The sequence below is a fragment of the Catharus ustulatus genome, chromosome 3 (assembly GCF_009819885.2).
Source record: "Catharus ustulatus isolate bCatUst1 chromosome 3, bCatUst1.pri.v2, whole genome shotgun sequence".
Lineage (NCBI taxonomy): Eukaryota > Metazoa > Chordata > Aves > Passeriformes > Turdidae > Catharus > Catharus ustulatus.
In genome coordinates, this window is record NC_046223.1 from 59,491,861 (window position 1) to 59,511,378 (window position 19,518).

A 19,518-nucleotide genomic window follows, 5' to 3' on the forward strand; every position below is an offset into this window, starting at 1 on the left:
TCCTAAGGACTCCCAAGAAAGAAATACAAAACACTTCTCAAGATACTTAAGCCTTCTCCAAATACATACAAATCTGATGTGTTTTCAGAAAGCAGCAGCATTTTTTCTGGTCTCTGCTGCTCGTGTTCCTTCTGAAATGTACTGATATCCTATATCTTAAGGCAATTGCAATTGGAGTTTCCTGTAGGACTTGTTAAGAATGAAAGTTTTACATGGTGAGGATGAAGGATAAGACCAGCAGACATGACTACAAGCACCACTTCTGCAGCTCTATCTTGCCTGATAGAGAGGTCTCTGAAATGCAGCAGGTCTTTTACTCCATGACACTCTTGGCTATGTTCACCACATGTGAACAATTTAACATAAATCAGAGATAAATATATTTGCTCAGAATTTAAACGTCTACATACTGACATATGAGAGAGCACAAGAAGCAGATGGGGTTACCATTGTCCTCTCTTTTGCCACATGGCAAAGCAAGTGACACAAAATGGATTATTTTGTTTCTATGGAAAGAAATACCATCTCCTGCTGGAAGTGCTCTTCTCTGCCTGTGCAGATCGTGGCTTAACATACAGCTGTCTGATGGATTCATCCAGCTGCCTGTTCTGCTTGAGTCATGAGGATCTGGGCTGTGCAACTGCTGTCACTCAGGAAAGGTAGGTGTTGGAATCTGGAATGTCAGACAGTAAGCCCCCCAAGCAGCTACAGGCTCTTCTCGGAGCTTTTCCTTTGGTGATAAGGAGCAGCTGCCTCTAAAGAGAGCAGAGGGTCCTTACATACATTAATGTTGCCTAGTTTCATGTTAGCTCAATTTGAGAGTGAAAATAATGTGGCAATAGGATCTCCTCTGGTCTAAGTGGGGCCTCTGTTATTTAACATATTTTTCTTAAAGATTACTGCTAGCAAGGCTGGGACATCTTGATAATCCTTGACTGCAACCTGAGAATTTGAGAGATGAAGGCAACAGAGGTGACAGGTTGTTTTGAGTGGGTGGTGGGGATACTACTAACTTCTGTGGGCAGCTTTAAATCTTCACTAAAAATACCCTGCAACAGATAACCAAATAACTGGCTTTCTACAAGCGCCATTTTTTTAGTTTTGTTGTTTTCCCAGTTACGTTATTTTTCTGATTCCTTTGTTTGGGATTTTTTTCTCAGAAAAGTTTTACAAATTTTTCACTCTTGTCAAGAACTTTGCAAATTAGTATGGAAGACAAAAACAGAGGCTTTTTCCTCTCCCTGTCTCTTCCACTGCATTTACTTTTCTGGTCAAGGTGAAGGATAAAACCTCATTGTTCCTCCAACAGAAGGTGAGGTTATGTGGCTTCAAAAAAGAAAATTATTATCCAGTTTTCAGGCTATAGTATTTTTTTCTTTAAAAAAAACTCCAAACTATGAAAAACTAGTGTTGAGACTCTCCAATAATTTTCTCCCTTTGATCTGCACTCTGACAGGTAGTTCTTTCTTCTTTTTCACTTATTTTTCATGTTACTGGTTCCTATTTTGTGCTAAATTTAATTTTGCGCTATATTTAATTTTCCTCTCGTTAACATAACCCAAATGTCACTGCCAACTGCCACCAAGACAATCATTCTGAGTTGAGATGAACACATTAGTTGTGAATTCCTTTGGAAAAAAAACCATTCCATAGCCTGAATATCTGTGGAAGATGAAGTCTAAATTTGATCGTGACAAAAATCAGTAAATCAGAGTTCTTGTTTAGCTGCTGCTACATGTTCTCTGACTTGATCAACAAATTTATTTCATTCCTCTTCCCCTTTCAAGCCAATAAAAAATAGTTTCATGCAACTGAAAAATGCTTTGGGCAAGACTGGGAGAAGCAAATAACTTATTTACTGAATACGGGGTGTTGACTGATTCAAAATGTCTCGCCAATTCATCTGAAGTCACCAAATGCTTGGAGCTTGAAAGAGGATGTGGGGCTCAGTTAGTGGAACAAGATCATGCTGAGGGCAGATGGTTCCCCTTGAGCAGTCAGGATACTGCCCTCAGTATTTTTTGATATCCAGATCTCCTCGTTGTGCGAGTACCTTGGGCATTGGTCTGGAGGGGGTCACCTTTGCCTGACCACCTCAGCTAACAAGCATTTCAGTCATTTTGGCAGCAGGAACTCAAAACACATCACCTCTGAAATGCTCCTGACGTGGCAGACAGGGCACACCAGTGGGAGATACATGTTCAGGCCCATGTCAGCAGAGGAGAACTCCATGCTGCTGTCCTGAATTTTGGAGTATCCGAAGTGTCTATCCAGACAGCAGAGTCAACGCTACAGCACCCACGTCCTGCCTTGTTGCATGAACTGCACTGTCATCCCACCCTTTTCATTCATCCACAAATAAATTAAACAGGTAAGACACAAGGTTTAATTTCCTTGTGTGTGTGTGTGGTGTGGAAGGAAAATAAAGCATATTTTTTCTGAATTTCAGTTCGGAGTCTAACCAGAAGCATTCACTTTTATCACATTCATAGTGCAGGGCTGACATTTCACCTCTACAATATATCTGGGTAACTGCAAGCACAGTTCCAGCCTGAGCAAGAGCTTTTTAAGGCTAAGGCTTTAGTGATGAAGCACTATGAGAACCACTTGGATTACCCTGGAAACACTTCCATGTAAACAAAGTCTAATGGTGGGCACCTTCTGTCCTTCCAACACTTTGTCAGATCACACTCTGCCATGAGGGACGAGTTCCTCTCCAGCACTCAGTCATAGCGGGGAATCAAAGCATGGAAACCACATGAGCACAGATTACACAGCCTCTCAAGTCTGGCAGCCAGATGTTGACTTGCAAGAGTGAGTGCAACCAGATGGCTTTTCTGCCATTTTTTTTCTCCAAACATTCACAAGAGGTTAACAGAATGACACACATAGAGATAAGTTCGTTATCATATTTGTATATTTAGACACATACACATATTAGCCCTCTCAAAACTATAATCCCTGAGGATTACTGGCAGGACTAGGATTTTCAGATGTCAGGACCAGCTCAGACTCTGCAAGAAACTCCAAGTAACAACCAGACTAGGACTTCTCCATATTGCTGCCCTGATCCATATGTCAGGATCAGCCCAAGAGTGCAATCCAGAGAATCCCTTTGCAACCACTTAAAAACACAGTCCTGGATGCAGTATCTGGGGGCAGCTCATCAGCTGAACATGGACAGCTTATCAGCTGAACATGGACAGCTTTGCTTTTTTCTACCCATGCAAAACTGCCTTACAGTGAATTGCTTGGGATTTGGAATGAAAAAATACAGCAAGAAGATCACTGTTGTGACATACTGGTTGCTGATGCAAAATGCTCGGACAAAGGAAAGAGGGTTTTGATGGGATATTCCTACATCCCAACATCATCTAGCTGTTGGGTACTTCTTTGAGGCCACAGAAACATGCTTTCTAATGAAGCTGACATCAGAGCCCGATGGAGAGAAATCTGGGCAGGTCAGCTCAGAATCAGTACATGCAGATGTGAATTTCAAGGATCAGTTTCAAGGCTGAGCCCTCATCACTAGCCCACACCTCCATCCATTCCACAGTGTCTATGCCAGACAGCCACATCTGGAACAAAAACATTTCATTCCACTTAGTATCCTGTGCTTTTCCCTATACATGGGTTTGCCATTCACATACTCCTTGTGTGCTGCACAGTCTCACACAAGCTGGAGAGTATTCATTTGGGACAGCAAGGAATATCAGCAGATGGACAACAACCAACACTTAACTGCTATGACTTATATTCTAATGAAACAAAATCTAGGAACAACTCTAATTCCCAGCTGGATAATACAGAGAAGCAGCAATTCTGGCCCTGAGCTGCTTTTAACTGACCTGGATCTCATGAAGGCAAGTGAAAACTCCCATTAGAGCATTTGACCCTTAGACAGGCTAATTCTAGTTGATTGTTCCCATTTTATTTAGTTATGCAAACAAGCACCAAGTCCTGCACTTAAGCTTTCATAAATAATATCCATTCCCCAAAAAGCCCAGGTGAGAGCCTTATTCTTTCATAAGAAAAATAAATAAGTAGAAATTAATGAATAAATTTCCATGTAAATATCAGTAGAACTTATTGCAATTAAATCCAGGAAGAGCTGGGGGAGCCCAGATGGAAGAAAAAGTTAAAGCCCTTCTAACACAAGTTCCTCTCAGTGACTCGGGAAACAAACACTGAAGGCACCCAAGAGTCAAGCTCTTCTCCTGGCAGGCTGGCCAGGCTTGTGTGCATCTTTCACAGGAAGAAGAAATCAAAGATATCTTAATGATGCATCCTTCGAAAGACTGCATTTCCTCTCCTCCCTACAGCCTCTTAAGACAATTTTGCTAGAGGGATGAGAGTGGCTGGAAATACCCCAGTGAAGCATTTAGTCAGAAGACTGATACATAGACAGAGAACTTTCTTAATACCTTTATGAACCGAAAATGTTTTGTTTGAAACAGCTCTATGTGAATGACCTTTGGAGAAGCCTTGAAGCCCACAACAGCTGCTCTAACAGACAAGACACCAGACTTCCCTGACAGCTGTGGGGCCTCGGGAGCTTCTGGATTCCTGGAAACACTGACAAGTTGTCAATTCTATCCAGTTTTGACCACAGCCAAATTTCAAAATTCCTGAAAACTGGGAGCCCTTGCTTTTAGCTACCTCAGGTCTGAATTCTAGAGGCAAAACAAGGGTTGCAACATTTCCTGTCAAGTTCAAATACTGAAATAGTACAAATTAGTTCTTCTCAGAATTGTGAGATTACCTTCAAACCATGACACTTAAACGAACAGATGTTTTCTCTTGCCTTCTGATTTGCAGACCTCTGATGTGTCAGTGGTATTTTTTGTAGTAACTGCATAAAACCTTTTAACTTTCTCTTACAAAAACAAGGCAAAACTGAAACTCCTGTGCAGTAATCTTCTGAGTGTTGCAAAGGCTATGGATAAAAGTAGCTGCATTACCATGCTTCTAGATGTGGCCTTTTAGAGCTACAGTCCTAGTGCCAGCTGCATAAAGGACAAGCCCTTAAGATGCAGCACTATGGAGCAGCTGTTGAGAAGGAACACAGCTGCAAGAACACTCCAGAAGAAGTGGAGCTCAATAAGGGACCTCAGGAGAGGTAGGGAGAAGCCAGGGAAGTATAGACTTGGTTCTTCCTCAGAAAAAAAGGTGGTGAAAACAAGAAAGGACTAAGGAATCATAGTCTATGAGACAGACATGGACTTTTCAAAGTTTTTACCTTTTCAACTGGGACAAAACTGCCTCACAGGAAGTCAGATTCTGAAAGCCTCCAACCTGTCTGCAAATACCAGGAACAACAACCAGCAACTTTTGTATGTTTCTGCAGAGTTCCACAGAAATTAATATATCCAGAAAACTCATTTCCTCTTCAAATTTATATGCAACAGGAGCCCACAACTATGGAGACTGCTGGTCACTTCACATAGCCCTAATGTCAAGACTTCCCAAGAACTGTGCTATAGTCAGTTCTCTGAGCTCCAGGGATTTCCCATCAATTCAGACATTCTTTAAAACACTGCTGTAGGACACATCAAAGCTGCTTCTTTGGTGTCTTGGGCCTGTCTGGGTCCACCACCAGCTCGGGCAGGTCCAGGTAGCAGGTTTACCAATTTGTGCTAATTGGTCTATCCATCTCTTTGGGTAAGAAGATCCAGTGAAAAGCTGCTGCTGCAGCAGCAGCAGCCCTACAAAGCAGCACAGTTTTAACTGCAAAGCTCCATCCTCAGGTTGTGTACTCCCTGCACACTTTGCTTAATTACAGCAATGTGACAGGCTTCACCCCTGCAGTTACATCTGTGGTCTCTGGACTTGAAATACCATTCAGGATGTCATGTACAGCGTGTCCCTACACAGACACACTTAAAGCCCCATGAGGCAGATGGGAATCCTACAAGCATCTTCATTTTAATTAGGAATACATCTCTCTAGCCTCTGCCTGCCTGGCTCTAGTTACAATAAATTCTGTATTTGACTGTATGTATTACCATAAACGGCCTTCTCCACAGCAGCACTGTGTCCTCCCCACATATTGTTCACCTTGATTATTGAGAAAGTGGAAATCCAAGCAGATCCCCTCCTGAGCAGTGAGAACACCCAGCCAGGTTCCTAACCTGACTCTTGGAAATTCAACTCGGAAGCCCAAAGTCAACAGAGTAAGACAGACTGACACTCCCACCTAGTGGGGAAGGCACAGCTCTGAGTCTGGGACTAGAGCTGCTTCAGCTCTGCAGACTCACACACTCCTTCCACAGAACCCTATGCTTTCTGAATCAACAAGAGTAACAGCTATGACAAAACCTGAGAGCATTACTTTTAATTATTAAGCAAAAGAAAAATGCAGTTTAAGTTACCAGTATTTTTATCTCCTCAGTATTAGACATGACTACAAACACAACTCTTTCACTTTATAGTAGTGTAATGATTAACTTCTGCAAGGTCAATGCAACAGGCATGTAAAATATTAGCAGAATAGCACAATGACATTTTAAACCTGCTTTGCTATGCTAGAGAGAACTAAAGTCTTGAATGCAAAGACAAGTACGTCTTCAGTAAATAAGAGATTTCAATATGTAGGAGAGCATACCAGCTCACAAGCTGTGTCACTGTCAGTATTTTCTGGAGACAGTTTAGGGGTTTACTACTTTGGGATGGTTTTTGATACATGCTGTAGATAAAGGTAAAATTAAAAATTGTAAGGTGGCAATTAGAAGCTGGAGGGAAAAAGCCTCTCTGATCTATTTCCATTTCTGCATGCTCAGTAGAGACACCCACAGGCCCCTCCTGTTTCCCAGCAGGATGAAGATGCCATCCTCAGGGCATCACCCCCATGGCCTGCCATGGGGTGGCAGAAAGGTTGCAAGAGCTCGGTTTGGCTGACCTCAAATTACTTTAATCTGTTCTGGTATAGGATGAGATACACACACTTTGTGATTCATATTAACCTTCAAATGTCTTTTTATGGGTCAGCAAAAAGTCACAAACATGCACTTGTATGTCCCAGCAGTGTATTGCCCTTCTGAACCTAACTGCACATTTCTGAAAAACATTCAGCCACTAAAATCTGCAATGTGCAAATCAAAGCCTATGTGTGCAGCAGCCTTGCCACTCGGAAGTATTTATTATGGAATCATCCTGATGTACCCTGTTCTTTCAGTCTGTGACACACTGTAATTTCCCAGGTTTTGGGTTAGGTACTGCACTTTTCCCCTCTTGAAAATTATTCCAAGTTTGTATTTTAGTATAATGGGGCCTACACACAAATTAACTGTGTCTACAATCACAGCATCTTCATCAGCAACATGGCTAAGCCCTGGGGTCTGTCAGGATGCAATTACACAACTCCTCTGTTTGGTCCAGGTCAAAGACTAATCCAGCACTGAAATGTGCAAACTCGCTGCTCCTGTCATGCAGATCAAGTCTGCAAATAATTCCATGCTCATTGATGATACTCTGCACAGTTCAGGTTGGAGATGATTTTACACACACAGCTACTTTTACCACAAGGAAGGTCTAGGTAGAACAAACTGCTAATTTCATGTTTGACTGAGGGGTCTCAGATTTGTCCAGGCAGAGCATTTGAGATCAGCTATAAGGCTTTCCCTTCCTGTTTCTCAATTCATGACGGAGAGACAGACCTGCCACCTCCACAGCAACCACTGTAACACCAAGTGCTAGCTCTCAGCAGCAATTTTGAGTTTACTAACACAGATTACTAAGAGGTTTGTGCACTTTCACTGCCCAGTCAACAGCTTTGCTAGCGTATTTGCTAAATTACAGGTACATACTCCATCTCACAGTGCGACAAGAACGACTTTTTCCAGATTTCACAGCAGTATGGAATTAAGGCAGTTTAACCAAGACCTGACTTCAAATTAACTGCCTAGGAAACCTTTGTCCTTTACAGCTGTCCACCAAAACAAGCATTAAATAATTTCCATTGCTTCACTGTCCCTATTTGTCTTCAACAGTTAGAAAGTTCTCATCTTCTTCCTACTCCACATTGCTTTTTGTATACAGCTGAGGACTTTGCACATTCAGACACAGACTGGACACAAGGTAGCAGGATTGACTTACCACCTAACTGGAAGCAGGAGACAAGTGGAACTTGTTCTTAACCTGGTGCACAGCAGAAACTGAGCCCTATAAGCATATGCTGGGTCTCACACTACCCACCTTTGGAGCCTTAGCAAATATTGGTCATGCTTGAGCAGCTCTCTGTGATTTAAAGCCTCACCACCTGGTGCTAGCTCAAGCTTCCTCCATAGATTAAGTTTTTCATCTCCACTATGTGGTACTTCACCATATGTAGTAACAAACAGAAAAACTCCAGCTTCCTTCAGACACCATGGTAAGCACAACATGTCAACCATTTCCTGTTCAAGACCATGGGCATGTTACACCACACAGGTTGCTTTGTCCCTGTTTCAACCATCAGGTTTGTTACTACTGCTTCAGCAACATGGCTGTGCAGAGACAACTTGTACTTGATACATGCATGGAATCAGTCCCTTTAGTTAAAGGATGGTCTAAGATATACCTGAACAGCAAGTATGAAATAAGTATCACATGCTGTCATTGAGGCCCTATGTAAACAATTTGCCTGAACCAGTACTGTAATCTCCTCCCCAAGGCAATGCTGCCAACACTCCCGCATCAGTATGATACATGAAGAGTTCAAATAAGAGATGCAGGAAGGAGTAGGGATGACTGAAGACAGCCAATTCAGGCAGGCACAGCAATACCTATTTCCTCTTTCATTTATCTTTTCAACCTTTATGAAAGCTCTGCAGCTTGTAATACAACTTACAAAGGGCATTTTCTCTTCCAATTTTTTTTACATCAAGTAACTAGACCAGATATTACTAAAAATGAGTCTCTTGTAGACAGTTATAGAAGATTCTTCTTTAGAGTTTTATTTGTTTATAGCAACAGTAGCACATATTTCCACTTAGGTATTTTAGTGCAACAAGGAAATCCATTAAGCTTCAGCAAGGTGACCTATGTTTCTATATGCAATGGAACAGATTAAGATGTCTCCCTTTGTTGCACAACAGTTTAAAGCTTCAGAACTCTAAGTAAATACCTTTCACAGAATTAAACAAGCAGATACTTTGCTTGATTATGAAATGCTTTTGTTGGATGAGTGAAGTGCTTTCTGCAGTAGAACAATTCATTTGTAAGCCACAGGCACTACTACAAGAGTGGTACCAGAGTAGAACTAGTGACATTTTAGTAGTCTGTGCAAAAATTCCACTCTACTTCTTGCAAGTTGCGTATCTTGAAGATACGTTCTCCCAGTTGATCACATTCCAGATGGCTTTCAAATAATCAGGTCGAACATTTTTGTATTGAAGATAATAAGCATGTTCCCATACATCAATGCCTAGCAAAGGAATGAGACCTGTGAAAAAAAAGAGGATAGATTTTGTAAATGTATGAAAACACACTTCACATATAAAGTTTTATAATGCATCCTCAAGTTGCACCCAGTTTCTGAGTCTTAATCTGCTAGAAGACAAAGAGCTCTGCAGCATACTGGCAATATTTTACAAAACTGCTCTCACACAACACAAACACACTGCATGAACTCAAGGAGTTGATCTGGATAAAAACATCTATAAATATTCTGGAACTGCCTTGAAGACATAATCAAAACCAGGTGAAGTAATTTTGGAAAGGTTTCTATCTTTTGCAGAGTTATGCAAGCACTTTCATGCAAAATTACATTATAAAGGTTTTTTGCTATGCCAGCTTGCTTCCAATACTTTAGTTACAGGCTATTTGGTACCTGCCTAAATACCTCCTTGCTCTTTTGTGCTAAAATACCCTTGTCACTGAATTTTTAATGGTAAATTTTCACAGGAGGGAGGGTGAAATCTTACCCTCGTATATATTACACTCCATGTCCCTAAATCTTGCTTTTTTTTCACCCTACTGAATAGGCAGTACACAGACTGCTGGCAATACATGAAATTCCTTGCCATTCTCTATGAATTTTGCAGAACATGTTTTAAAGGTATCTACAAAATTATTTGGGCAAACTGAGACTGCAGGCAGACTCTCACTGTTCTCTCTTCTCTCTGAAGGGTGTCCAGCTTGTCATTACCACTGCCATGTCTCTCTAAGGAAGTAAGAATATCTTGGAAAGAGATCATTGCCAGTACTGTGCTGCTTGTCCAGCTGTAATATTTAACCACATTATAGACTAATTTGGTTAACACTCATCACTCTGTCAATATAAAGGAAGAAAATTATAAGGCTCCATTTTAAATCTGGTCTAGATAGGAACAAGAGTTACTATGATCATCTCCCCCTCTCCTGCTGTCTGGCCTCCACTGACAGTACTGTGAATAGCTCCTCTGACAGAGAAAATAAAATCTGAAGGCAAGAGTCTTAAAGCTGCTTGATATGTGCAAGTTACTCCAGTTACTCAAAAATCCAAGGAAGCTGAAGCTAAAATATTCACCAAGCAAAATGCACTTTCACAATATAGCCCACCTATTTCCCCTTGGACTCTTCACAGTTTTTAAGTCCTGCTTTACAAACGCTGCTGTAAAAACTGGGTTTTCACTTCTTCTAGAAGAGACATGTGGCTTTTCAGATCTATCTATCCAGAAATTTCTTCTCAACATTGTCCACAAACCACTTTTCAGATGTTACACATTTGCCTATCAAATTAACAGATGCAGAGGGGAAGGAAAGAAACCTGACCTGTTGTTCCTTGCAAAGGATCTTGATTTGCACAAGCTGCTATCTGTAGGCGCCCTTGCTCCTTGTTATAGCCAAGCCATCCCCAGCCTGATCCTTGAACACCAACTGATACAGCTGTAAGCTTCTCCTTAAAGTTTGTAAAGGAACCAAAGTCACGCTTGATGGCTTCCATCAATTCTCCTTTAACAGAAAAAAAAAGCACAGAAAGATCACAGGCATATAAAATAAAAACCTCAATCAAAACCTCTCAAGTTTATCACAACAGCTTTTCTGAGATCTGTACTAAATGGCCTTTACCTTTAATTGCAGGTCACTTTAGGTAATCAGTACTCTATCCTTCCCAAGGGGATCCCTTCCTTCAGGCTTTAACTGTTAAACTATCCCTATCCAAACTGGAGCACTCCAGCCACTAGGCTGGGTGGGTCTGCAGCACATTTCTTCCCTTTCTGTGAACCAAGTATATATGGCAATTTAACTAGCATGGCTTTGTACAATTCTTTTCTCATAATGAAAGTGGAAAGCAGATACACAGCAGTAGCCAAGTATTTTGCAGTGTATACATAATCAGCTCTAGAAATCAAAAATACTTTGTACACTAGTTTTTTACACTTTTAGCTTACATCCAAAAACCCCCCGAATACCTCAGAATTTGGTAATTGTCACATAGAAAGGTGTATTAACTCTGAAAAATAACGATCCTCTAGACTCCTTCAAAGAGAGAAAAGATCATCAATTCTACCTGTTAGTTTAAGTGATGCAATAAACCACTGTAACATACACTAACCTTTAGGCTCCCCTCCTCCATTAGGAGAAAGGTTTGTCCAGAAGATGCTGTGATTGATATGACCCCCACCATTGAATTTCAGTGCAGGCTGAAGTGATACCTGAGTTGTAACATCACCTAGGGATACAGAAAATAAAATTACCTAAATTAAAACATTATCATCACAACAGGCAGTAAGTTTCTACTAGGCCTCCACTGAGCTTCAAAATATTTCTACAAGCATATAGTTTACAATGTTTGTATTGTTATCCATATTCTAGATACAGATAAATTCTATCAAAGATTTATTATCTTTGACATTTTTTTCTGTAATAAATTACCTGCAATATTGCAACTATCAGGCAGCCCATACTACACATGTAAGACCTACTGCCACTCTACAGCAGAATAAAGCAATGAGTACAGCGAGATCTCTTTGAGCACCCAGCACTTGTAAATTCTTCAGTATCATCACTACAAGGCAAGAATATCACCCATTAGCTCACTGATTTGCAAACCAAGCATTTTTAAACTTCTTAAAACAATTTACAGGGCAAATAGCTTGTGATTGCAAAAAGTCAGTAAGTACAGTGAGCACATACACAAAATGTTCTTCCTCCTATCTTTAGTTTCATTTGGGGTATCTCTGGAAGGAGGTACTCACAGAGAAGTGACCCAAATAATTTTACTACATATGACATGTCCTGTCCATCTGAAAACAAGATCAACAGCTCTGTACTTCCTCTCTCTCCACAAAATGCTGTATTCCTTGAAGAATTCACCGGTGCCTTGTATCTAAACAGTGTTGCACCACTTTAATACAAGTGTTTTCATTACTATTTTGTCTTTAAAAACACTGAAGCATTTAAAAGGTTTTTAAAGCTTTTTCCACTCCAAATACATTCTTTAGTAAGGAATCAGTGAGGGAACTGTTTCCTCCATTCTTAAGACTGAGAGGTAGAAATTTTCTGAATCACCTCAACAACACAGACATGAAGACAAGCCTCAAAGCAGTAACCCAGCTCAAAACAGTAGCACATTTGTTACTAAGGTTTTAATCCAGGATTCCACATTCTCAGCATTTCCTCACAACCTTCACAGAGTACAGCACTGAAACAAAGCACCCAGTGCAGTTTGTAAAACATTACTTGCTGGATTTAGGTATCAGGTTAAGGATAAGAAGTCTCTCATGGCCACTAAGATGGCATCTTTGGGACATTTCCCCTGAATTTTGCATGCCTTAATGACACTGTCAAGATCATCCAGAGCATACTACATATAGCAAGCCAGAAATCAAAAAGTAACTCAGAATGTCTTTAATGTGTTCATCACTCTTCATTTCACCATTCCATCGAAGAACTTGCTCCTCAGGACTACTAGGAACCAGAGATGGCATTTCATCATTGTACTTAAAAAAACAGTATTTTGTAAGTTCAGTGCTGCTGAACTTAGCATTGGGAATAAAATGAAAAAAAAAAAACGCAATTGAAAAGGAGTAACTTGCCCTTAAGCCACAGCAAAAGTATATTGAAATTTACTGGTATAGAATCCATGGACAATTCAGTAAACCAAGACAAGAAGCTCAAACGTGCTCAAGAAAGTAGTCAGCTCAGTTTCTCAGCCTAAGTCATTTGTTTTCTTTCAAGAGTGCAACCACGGGTCATGTGCTGGTCAAAGAAGAGCAGGAAGAACTATGGTAGCAACAAGTTTTCAATGAAAATAAGATTCAAGTTAATACCTTTCAATTAGCAAATCTGACACATTTTGATGGGCCAGTAGTCAGGACCACGTTTATATTGAAAGAAAGGCCTGTGCTGTCACAGAAGTGCACATTCATTTTCAAATGAACTGACACCGTAAGCCAACAGGATGGCTTTGAGTTTTCTACGCAGATAGAAATAAATGATGAACATGCTAGATAATCTGAAGAGAATACCTTACTTTCTGTTGCTGGACAAGAGATATTGATAAGGTTCTACTGTCAAGAAAAGTCATTAGATAGTGATCAGATGTGCTATGTAACCCAACATTGATACACAGCCCAGAAAGATTCTTGACTGTGCTCAGTTTTAGTATGAAAAAAATAACAACAACATTGACAGAATGAGGTAGCAGTTCAGACTTTGCCCAGTCTCAGAATTTTTTCTAACAAGGGTCAAAATACTGCACGTGGTATACTGAGATACCAATTAGGAAAGAAGTAAACAAACAAACCGTACAATCACAAATATCCTGAGTAATCATTGGTCTGCTTTGGTGTGCATGACCACAACCAATAAGTAATCCATTTGGAAAATAATGTCTGCAGAATCCTTAAGGAAAAATTAATCTCTACCTCTAAGTAAAACATTTCAACAGCAAGTGATGCTATCAAAAGCTATAATTTCCAAAAAATAACTCAAAAGGATCTACAACATTGCAAATGCTTCTGATAACCAGAAATTCTGCCTCCATTTGTGGCTGAAACTTTTGTCATTTAACAGCACCACTAACAGCAGCAACAGACAGACAGTCTTCTTACACTTCAGATTCCCTCCTCAGTTGTGTTTGTACTAATTACATCTCCAGAACACACCTTTCCTGGATCTGCCACCAGTAGGGCAAGGCAGAAGTCAGTCTTGAGAATTTAATTCTTAATTGAATCTCATTAGTTCATTAATTCACACTGTACAAGTTATTTTCAGGCTTACTTAGGTGAAAGCCCCATTCTCTATTCAAATACACTGGCAATTATCAAGGAATACATGGTTCAGGTTTACTCAGACATCAACAATTCTCACTTTCACCCAAGTCCCAGCAGTTAAATTCCACTGTGAAGCCACCTGGCAAGCAGACAGAAATGAGTCTAAACAGTAATACTTTCTTTGAGGTAAACCGGTACCTTCTAAGAAGATCATTACAACAGCAAAAAAAACCCAGAAAATATTCCACTCTCTTAAAAACATACACATGTTATTTCTCACACTTTCATTAGTCCAACTGAAAGACTCAAAGTTTAGAAAAAACTCATCTCATGTTTTAGCATAGGTCTGCTGCACCTGCAAAGTTTTTGCAAAAGGCAGCGTATCTCAAACTCTGAGACTGTAACAAAAAACTCCTTTATGATTTCCTGCATACTTTAGTATCTCACATGGGCTTGTGACCTACATAACCCCTTAATTTGACCTAGTGATGTAACTGACAGCCAAATTCAGGTCTCTCCACTGCGTGTTGTATACATTAACTGCCTGTTTGTCTCACCTCCACTTATCTCCATACAACCCAGACTAGTTACCAAGACTGAGCAGAGTATCTAATGTGAAAACTATCAAGGCATACAAACTTCACTTTATCTAACTTTGCTAGTAACCTTTTATTGCAAAGTACTTGTTCAGCAAAATTCCTGCAATTTCCTACTTTGTTCGGTTCAAGTTGCTAACGGAGTATAGACTAAACTCACAAAAATCAATGTATCTTCTACAGAATTCATGCTTTTTACTTATATTTGATTTCCAATTATCAGCACCGCTGAAGCTACAATAAAAGATTCTCCCCTAACAATACTGCAATGACATAGTCCGAAACTATTAATAGAAAATATTTCCTTTTTATTTTTGTTCTCCTGTATCATCTATGCCAATAAGCTTCCATCTCATCTGTTGACTGTGGATATACAAACCTTTTGCCAGTGCCTCTTTGTACTTCTCCTCGACAACGTTCAGGTTGTTCACGTAGGTGGCATGATGCTTGCTGTGGTGCAGCTGCATGATCTCTGCATTAATATGAGGTTCCAGAGCAGCATAGTCATATGGCAAGTCAGGAAGAGTGTGCTTTTGCCTAGAAACCAAGCATCCCAAGGGTGCTACAAACCTGGCACTGCTTCTAGAAAAGAAAAAATTAAAAAACAGGAGGAATTAGTCTTACTTAGTAAAACTTGGGCTTTACCAGTGAAACAGACTGAATACACTGCTGTTACAAACAGCTGCTTTAAGTACCTGGAGTGATATCTTAGCCAAAAAAATCAAATTTCCATTTCTCAGGAGTTTAAAGCAAGTGTACTTTGCACCTTAACTGTAAAGGTGAATTCACACAAAGGTCACATATACAGAGCTTTGCACTCCGTAGCTGTAGCTTCTCAAACCCAGCCTCCAAGCCACTGCAAAGACTCATGTACCCTCCCAAGTATGTACGTGAGGGAAAAGCAGGGATAGCAATGAAAAGCCAGCAGTAACTCGATGACATTCAAAGCTTCACCTAATCTTTATTGATTAAAAATAGAAGCAAAGATGTCACTGAAACGTCCTTCCCTCGCTATGCACAAGGTCCCTGCTCTGGAAAATAAAAAAGCTAAAAATCCTGCACAGTCACGGGTTCCCAGGACTGTACCTCCCCAGCATTTACACGGACATGTGTGTCCCTGTCCCCACACGGAGTACCGAGACACCGCACGGGGCGTCACGGCCGCGATGCCCGGCACAGACACCGCGCAGGTTGTGCTACCCGTCCCCATTTTAACACCTCGCACTTGTCATGCGACATGACAAGGGCCACGAGGAGAGGAGAACGTCCGGGCCGGCAGGACGGGCAGCTCTGAGGTCCGCCGCCGTAGCGCTGCTGACCTTGACATAAGCCAGGGACACACCGCGAGCAAAGCCCTCGGGACCCCCAACAGCAGCCGAGTGCGGCGACCCCGGCCAGCAAAAACAAGAGGGTCTGGCAGCGCTGTGCCAGGCCACCAGAGCTCGTCGGCGGACGGCGTGGGCAGATGCTGGAAGCGCTCAAGGACGGTCGCCAGCAGCCCCCAGCCGGGCCGGCGCCGTCCCGGCGGGGCAGCCGGCAGCAGCACGACCTCCGTGCGCGCGAAATGGCGGGGGGCAGGCATCGAGGGGCGAGAAGGCGACCCTCCGGCCGCCTCCCCCCCCGCTCCCGCCCTCCCGTCCCCGGCTCGGCGGCGAAGGGCGAGGGCGGTGCGGCGCGGCCGCCGCCTCCCTGTGCGGGACTCTGCCCAGCACTGCGCTTTCCCCGGCGCGGCGCGGCTCTCACCTGCCCGCGGCGGCAAAGCGGCGCAACATGGCGGCGTCTGGAGCCGGGCGCGACTCTCACGGCGCAGCCGCGGCCCGCCCGCCCTCCGCCCCAGGCGCGGGGGCCGAGCTCGGCCCAGCCGCAGGTGACACACCCCGCGGGCACCCCTGTCCTTCGAATTCGGCCAAGTGCCATTTTCTTAGCCGTGGGTGTTGCTCGTTGTTAAGAACGGAGCTGCTCCTGGAATCGTTATCGTAAAACTCAGGCCCACAGTAGTGGCAGGCGGGGCGAGGCTGCCTCGGCGCCCCTACGAAACAGATAAAATGCCGCCCAGCGTCTGTGCCCCCGGGAGGATACGGCAGCACAGCACAGTGCTGTGAAAACCTGCCGCGCGAAGGCTTGGTTCTGGCAGGTTAGCGAGGGCCCCAGCTGCACTAATGCTACTGTTTCAGCGTTTTTGTTTACTACTTAGTTTTGTTATCTCATTTCTGTTCTTTCACCCATTTTAAAGGCATCTTTGTTTTCCCCGCACTTGCTTTCCTGCAATTCAGTGGCCTCTAGTGCTCATGAAAATCCTTCACGCAATTACCTTTACCCGCTCAGCTAAAATAATGGGTAGAGTTAACACAAATGAGTTCAAAGAACCATTAAAAACTGGCCCTCCAGCGAGGTCAGGGAGAAGCTCATCCCTCGAATTAGGAGGCACTCTGCAGACAAGACAAGCTTAGGTAGAATTTAAATGGAATGGAATTAACTCTGCTACCACAAAACCACCGATCTTTATATTTTGTCTTTTAAAATAAATACATATAGCCTTAAGATCTTACAGCACCCACATCTACCAGACTACAAAAACTCACATTACAAAAATTCAGTTGAGGGGGCTAAGCCCGAACTATTTTGTTGAGAATTACTTCATCTTGCCAGTTGCAGAAGAAACCCACCTGGATTTCCCACAAAGGGAACCCTAGCCCCGCTGGAAGACACAGTGCTTCCATCCCTCACTTCTCGAAGCATCCTGGAAAAGGAGAGTAATTCAGTTTCTCTGATCAGCCAGCAGTGCTCTTGCAGGAATCTGAGCAGTGGAAAGAGCTGCTTTAGCAGTAGTTAAGATATAAGGTGAATTGTTCAAAATCAGCAAATTGTTTCTTCATCCCTGACTACTGAAAATACATACAGCAAGATGTAGGTTCCATCTAATTTTAAAGAGGAATATGTTGTATTTATTGGATCAATAAAATGTCATTTTTTGTTAAAATGAACCAACTACATTCAGGATTATTAAGAGTCATAATACAGGCACCAACAGCAAGGCAAAACCATGAATATTACAGGCTTTAGCATTTGCGTATGTTGCATTACACTGCAGTTCACTAATGCTTGTAGCAAGTGTTCAATGAAAGCAAGTCAATTATGTAATTATATTATTAATTTTATTATTAGCTGGCAGAGTTGCTGGGTTGCTCTCATTTTGGAAGGAAAAGAAAAATCACACAAAGCAGCCCAGCCTGCTTATTTAGAGGATACCTTCTAAGCAGAAGATGACAAGGGGAATGGTTTGCCTTACACCTTTTTTTCTTTTTTCAAAAAGATAACTGCAAGTCTGATGGTATAATTTGTATTTTTGATTGTTTTAAAACTATTTAAAATTAACATGTCACTCTTGAGAAAATAAAAAACCTGACATAAAAATTAAAGTCATTAACATTCTGTAATAGCTGACTGATTTAAGTAAATTGTCACCACCTGAGAGCTGTGCCTTATTTTAAATGACCACAATTTCCTCACAAGGCTTTTTACCACCTGATCACATAAAGCCTAAATACTGTATTGCGTTATGAGCATTTGAAGCTTAAAAATACTGTATTTTACTGATATACGGGACCCAGGATGTACATATATACACATGCTACATAAGCAAGCAATATCAACTAAGATCAAATAAAATTCATCATCAGGGACTTCTCTAAGAATTCACTTGGGTACCAGATACCAGTACCATTTTTGTACAAGTATTTGTTACTTCCCTTTCATACATTCAGCCATTCAATTGCTATTTTTCAGGCAATAAGGCTTGAAGCAACATTCAAAAAGCAATGAGGCATCACCAATGACATTTATACTTCCAGTGACCACTACCAAGTGATTTTAGAACATTGATATGAACCCTATGAAACAGCAGTGGTGCCAGCCATGGACTAGAATGTTTTTAATACAGACAAGCATAGCTGGTAGCATTTTAGTTATATTCATTTGTCTTGGACAGTATTACTGCAGACACTAACTTGTGCCACTTAAAAATGCTACCACAGAAACCCTTCTATAATCTAAGAATTTACTGTAACTGTAAATTTAAATAAAATTTAAAATTTACTGTAAAAGTCAAGTGTGCTTTAGAAGTTCTGAGAAATACTGCTTTCAAACAAGTCTGTTTCCACAGTGAATTGCATAGTAGTTATTTCTTATTATTTTAGTAGCTACATAATGCATTATTTTATTAGTCATCTGGTAATTACAAGATTCACAGGTTAAAAAAAAAAGTTGAAACTGGACCTAAGTCCACCCTAAAATACACCACTAAGTACTTTTGTCTTACCTTGAAAAGTGCTTTTTCATCTTCCTTGCTCATGTGTGACCAACACTAAACTAGCAGATAGAAAATAAGTGCCAGAAATCCATGTTCTGAAATTCATGGCTCATTGCTGCTGAGCAATTAAAACATGTTTAATTAAAGGGAATTCCTTCATCCTATGCACTTGTTAAGAAATCAGTTTCCTCAGGCAGGCATTTTAAAAACAAAGTTATCTAGTTCAAAAGGCTGAATTGCTAATTCCCTAAGTTATTTAGTTTAATTTGTGAATTTATCTGTTAGGTACTTCAAGCTTTTGGATTTGGCTTGATTTTGTTTGGTTTTTTTTTCTAATCATTAATAAAACCAGGTTCAAAAACTAAGGTTTATTTTTATTAACTTCTTTCCATCTCCCCCCCACCCCCACCCTTTTTCCACCGATAAGGGCAAAAAC

General features: G+C 41.3%; 1 protein-coding gene across 1 annotated transcript; it reads right to left on the minus strand.

The window, feature by feature from the left end:
- Positions 1-8,910: 8,910 nt before the first annotated feature.
- On the minus strand, positions 8,911-16,624 carry SOD2 (superoxide dismutase 2). Its single transcript, XM_033053820.2, has 5 exons — positions 16,517-16,624; positions 15,153-15,355; positions 11,516-11,632; positions 10,732-10,911; positions 8,911-9,421 (listed from the first exon to the last, which is right to left on the minus strand). The coding sequence occupies exons 1-5, from the start codon at positions 16,543-16,545 to the stop codon at positions 9,276-9,278; spliced, it is 675 nt and encodes a 224-aa protein (XP_032909711.1). The 5' UTR covers positions 16,546-16,624; the 3' UTR covers positions 8,911-9,275.
- Positions 16,625-19,518: the final 2,894 nt, after the last annotated feature.

Bases quoted from the DNA above. Each gene is read 5' to 3' on its own strand.
- SOD2 (XM_033053820.2), bottom strand. From the start codon at position 16,545: ATGTTGCGCCGCTTTGCCGCCGCGGGCAG. The intron at 15,356-16,516 runs GTGAGAGCCGCG...TTTCTTTTCTAG, and splicing joins CGCTTTGCCGCCGCGGGCAG to AAGCAGTGCCAGGTTTGTAG. The intron at 11,633-15,152 runs GTTTGTATATCC...CTGTATCCCTAG, and splicing joins CAAAGAGGCACTGGCAAAAG to GTGATGTTACAACTCAGGTA.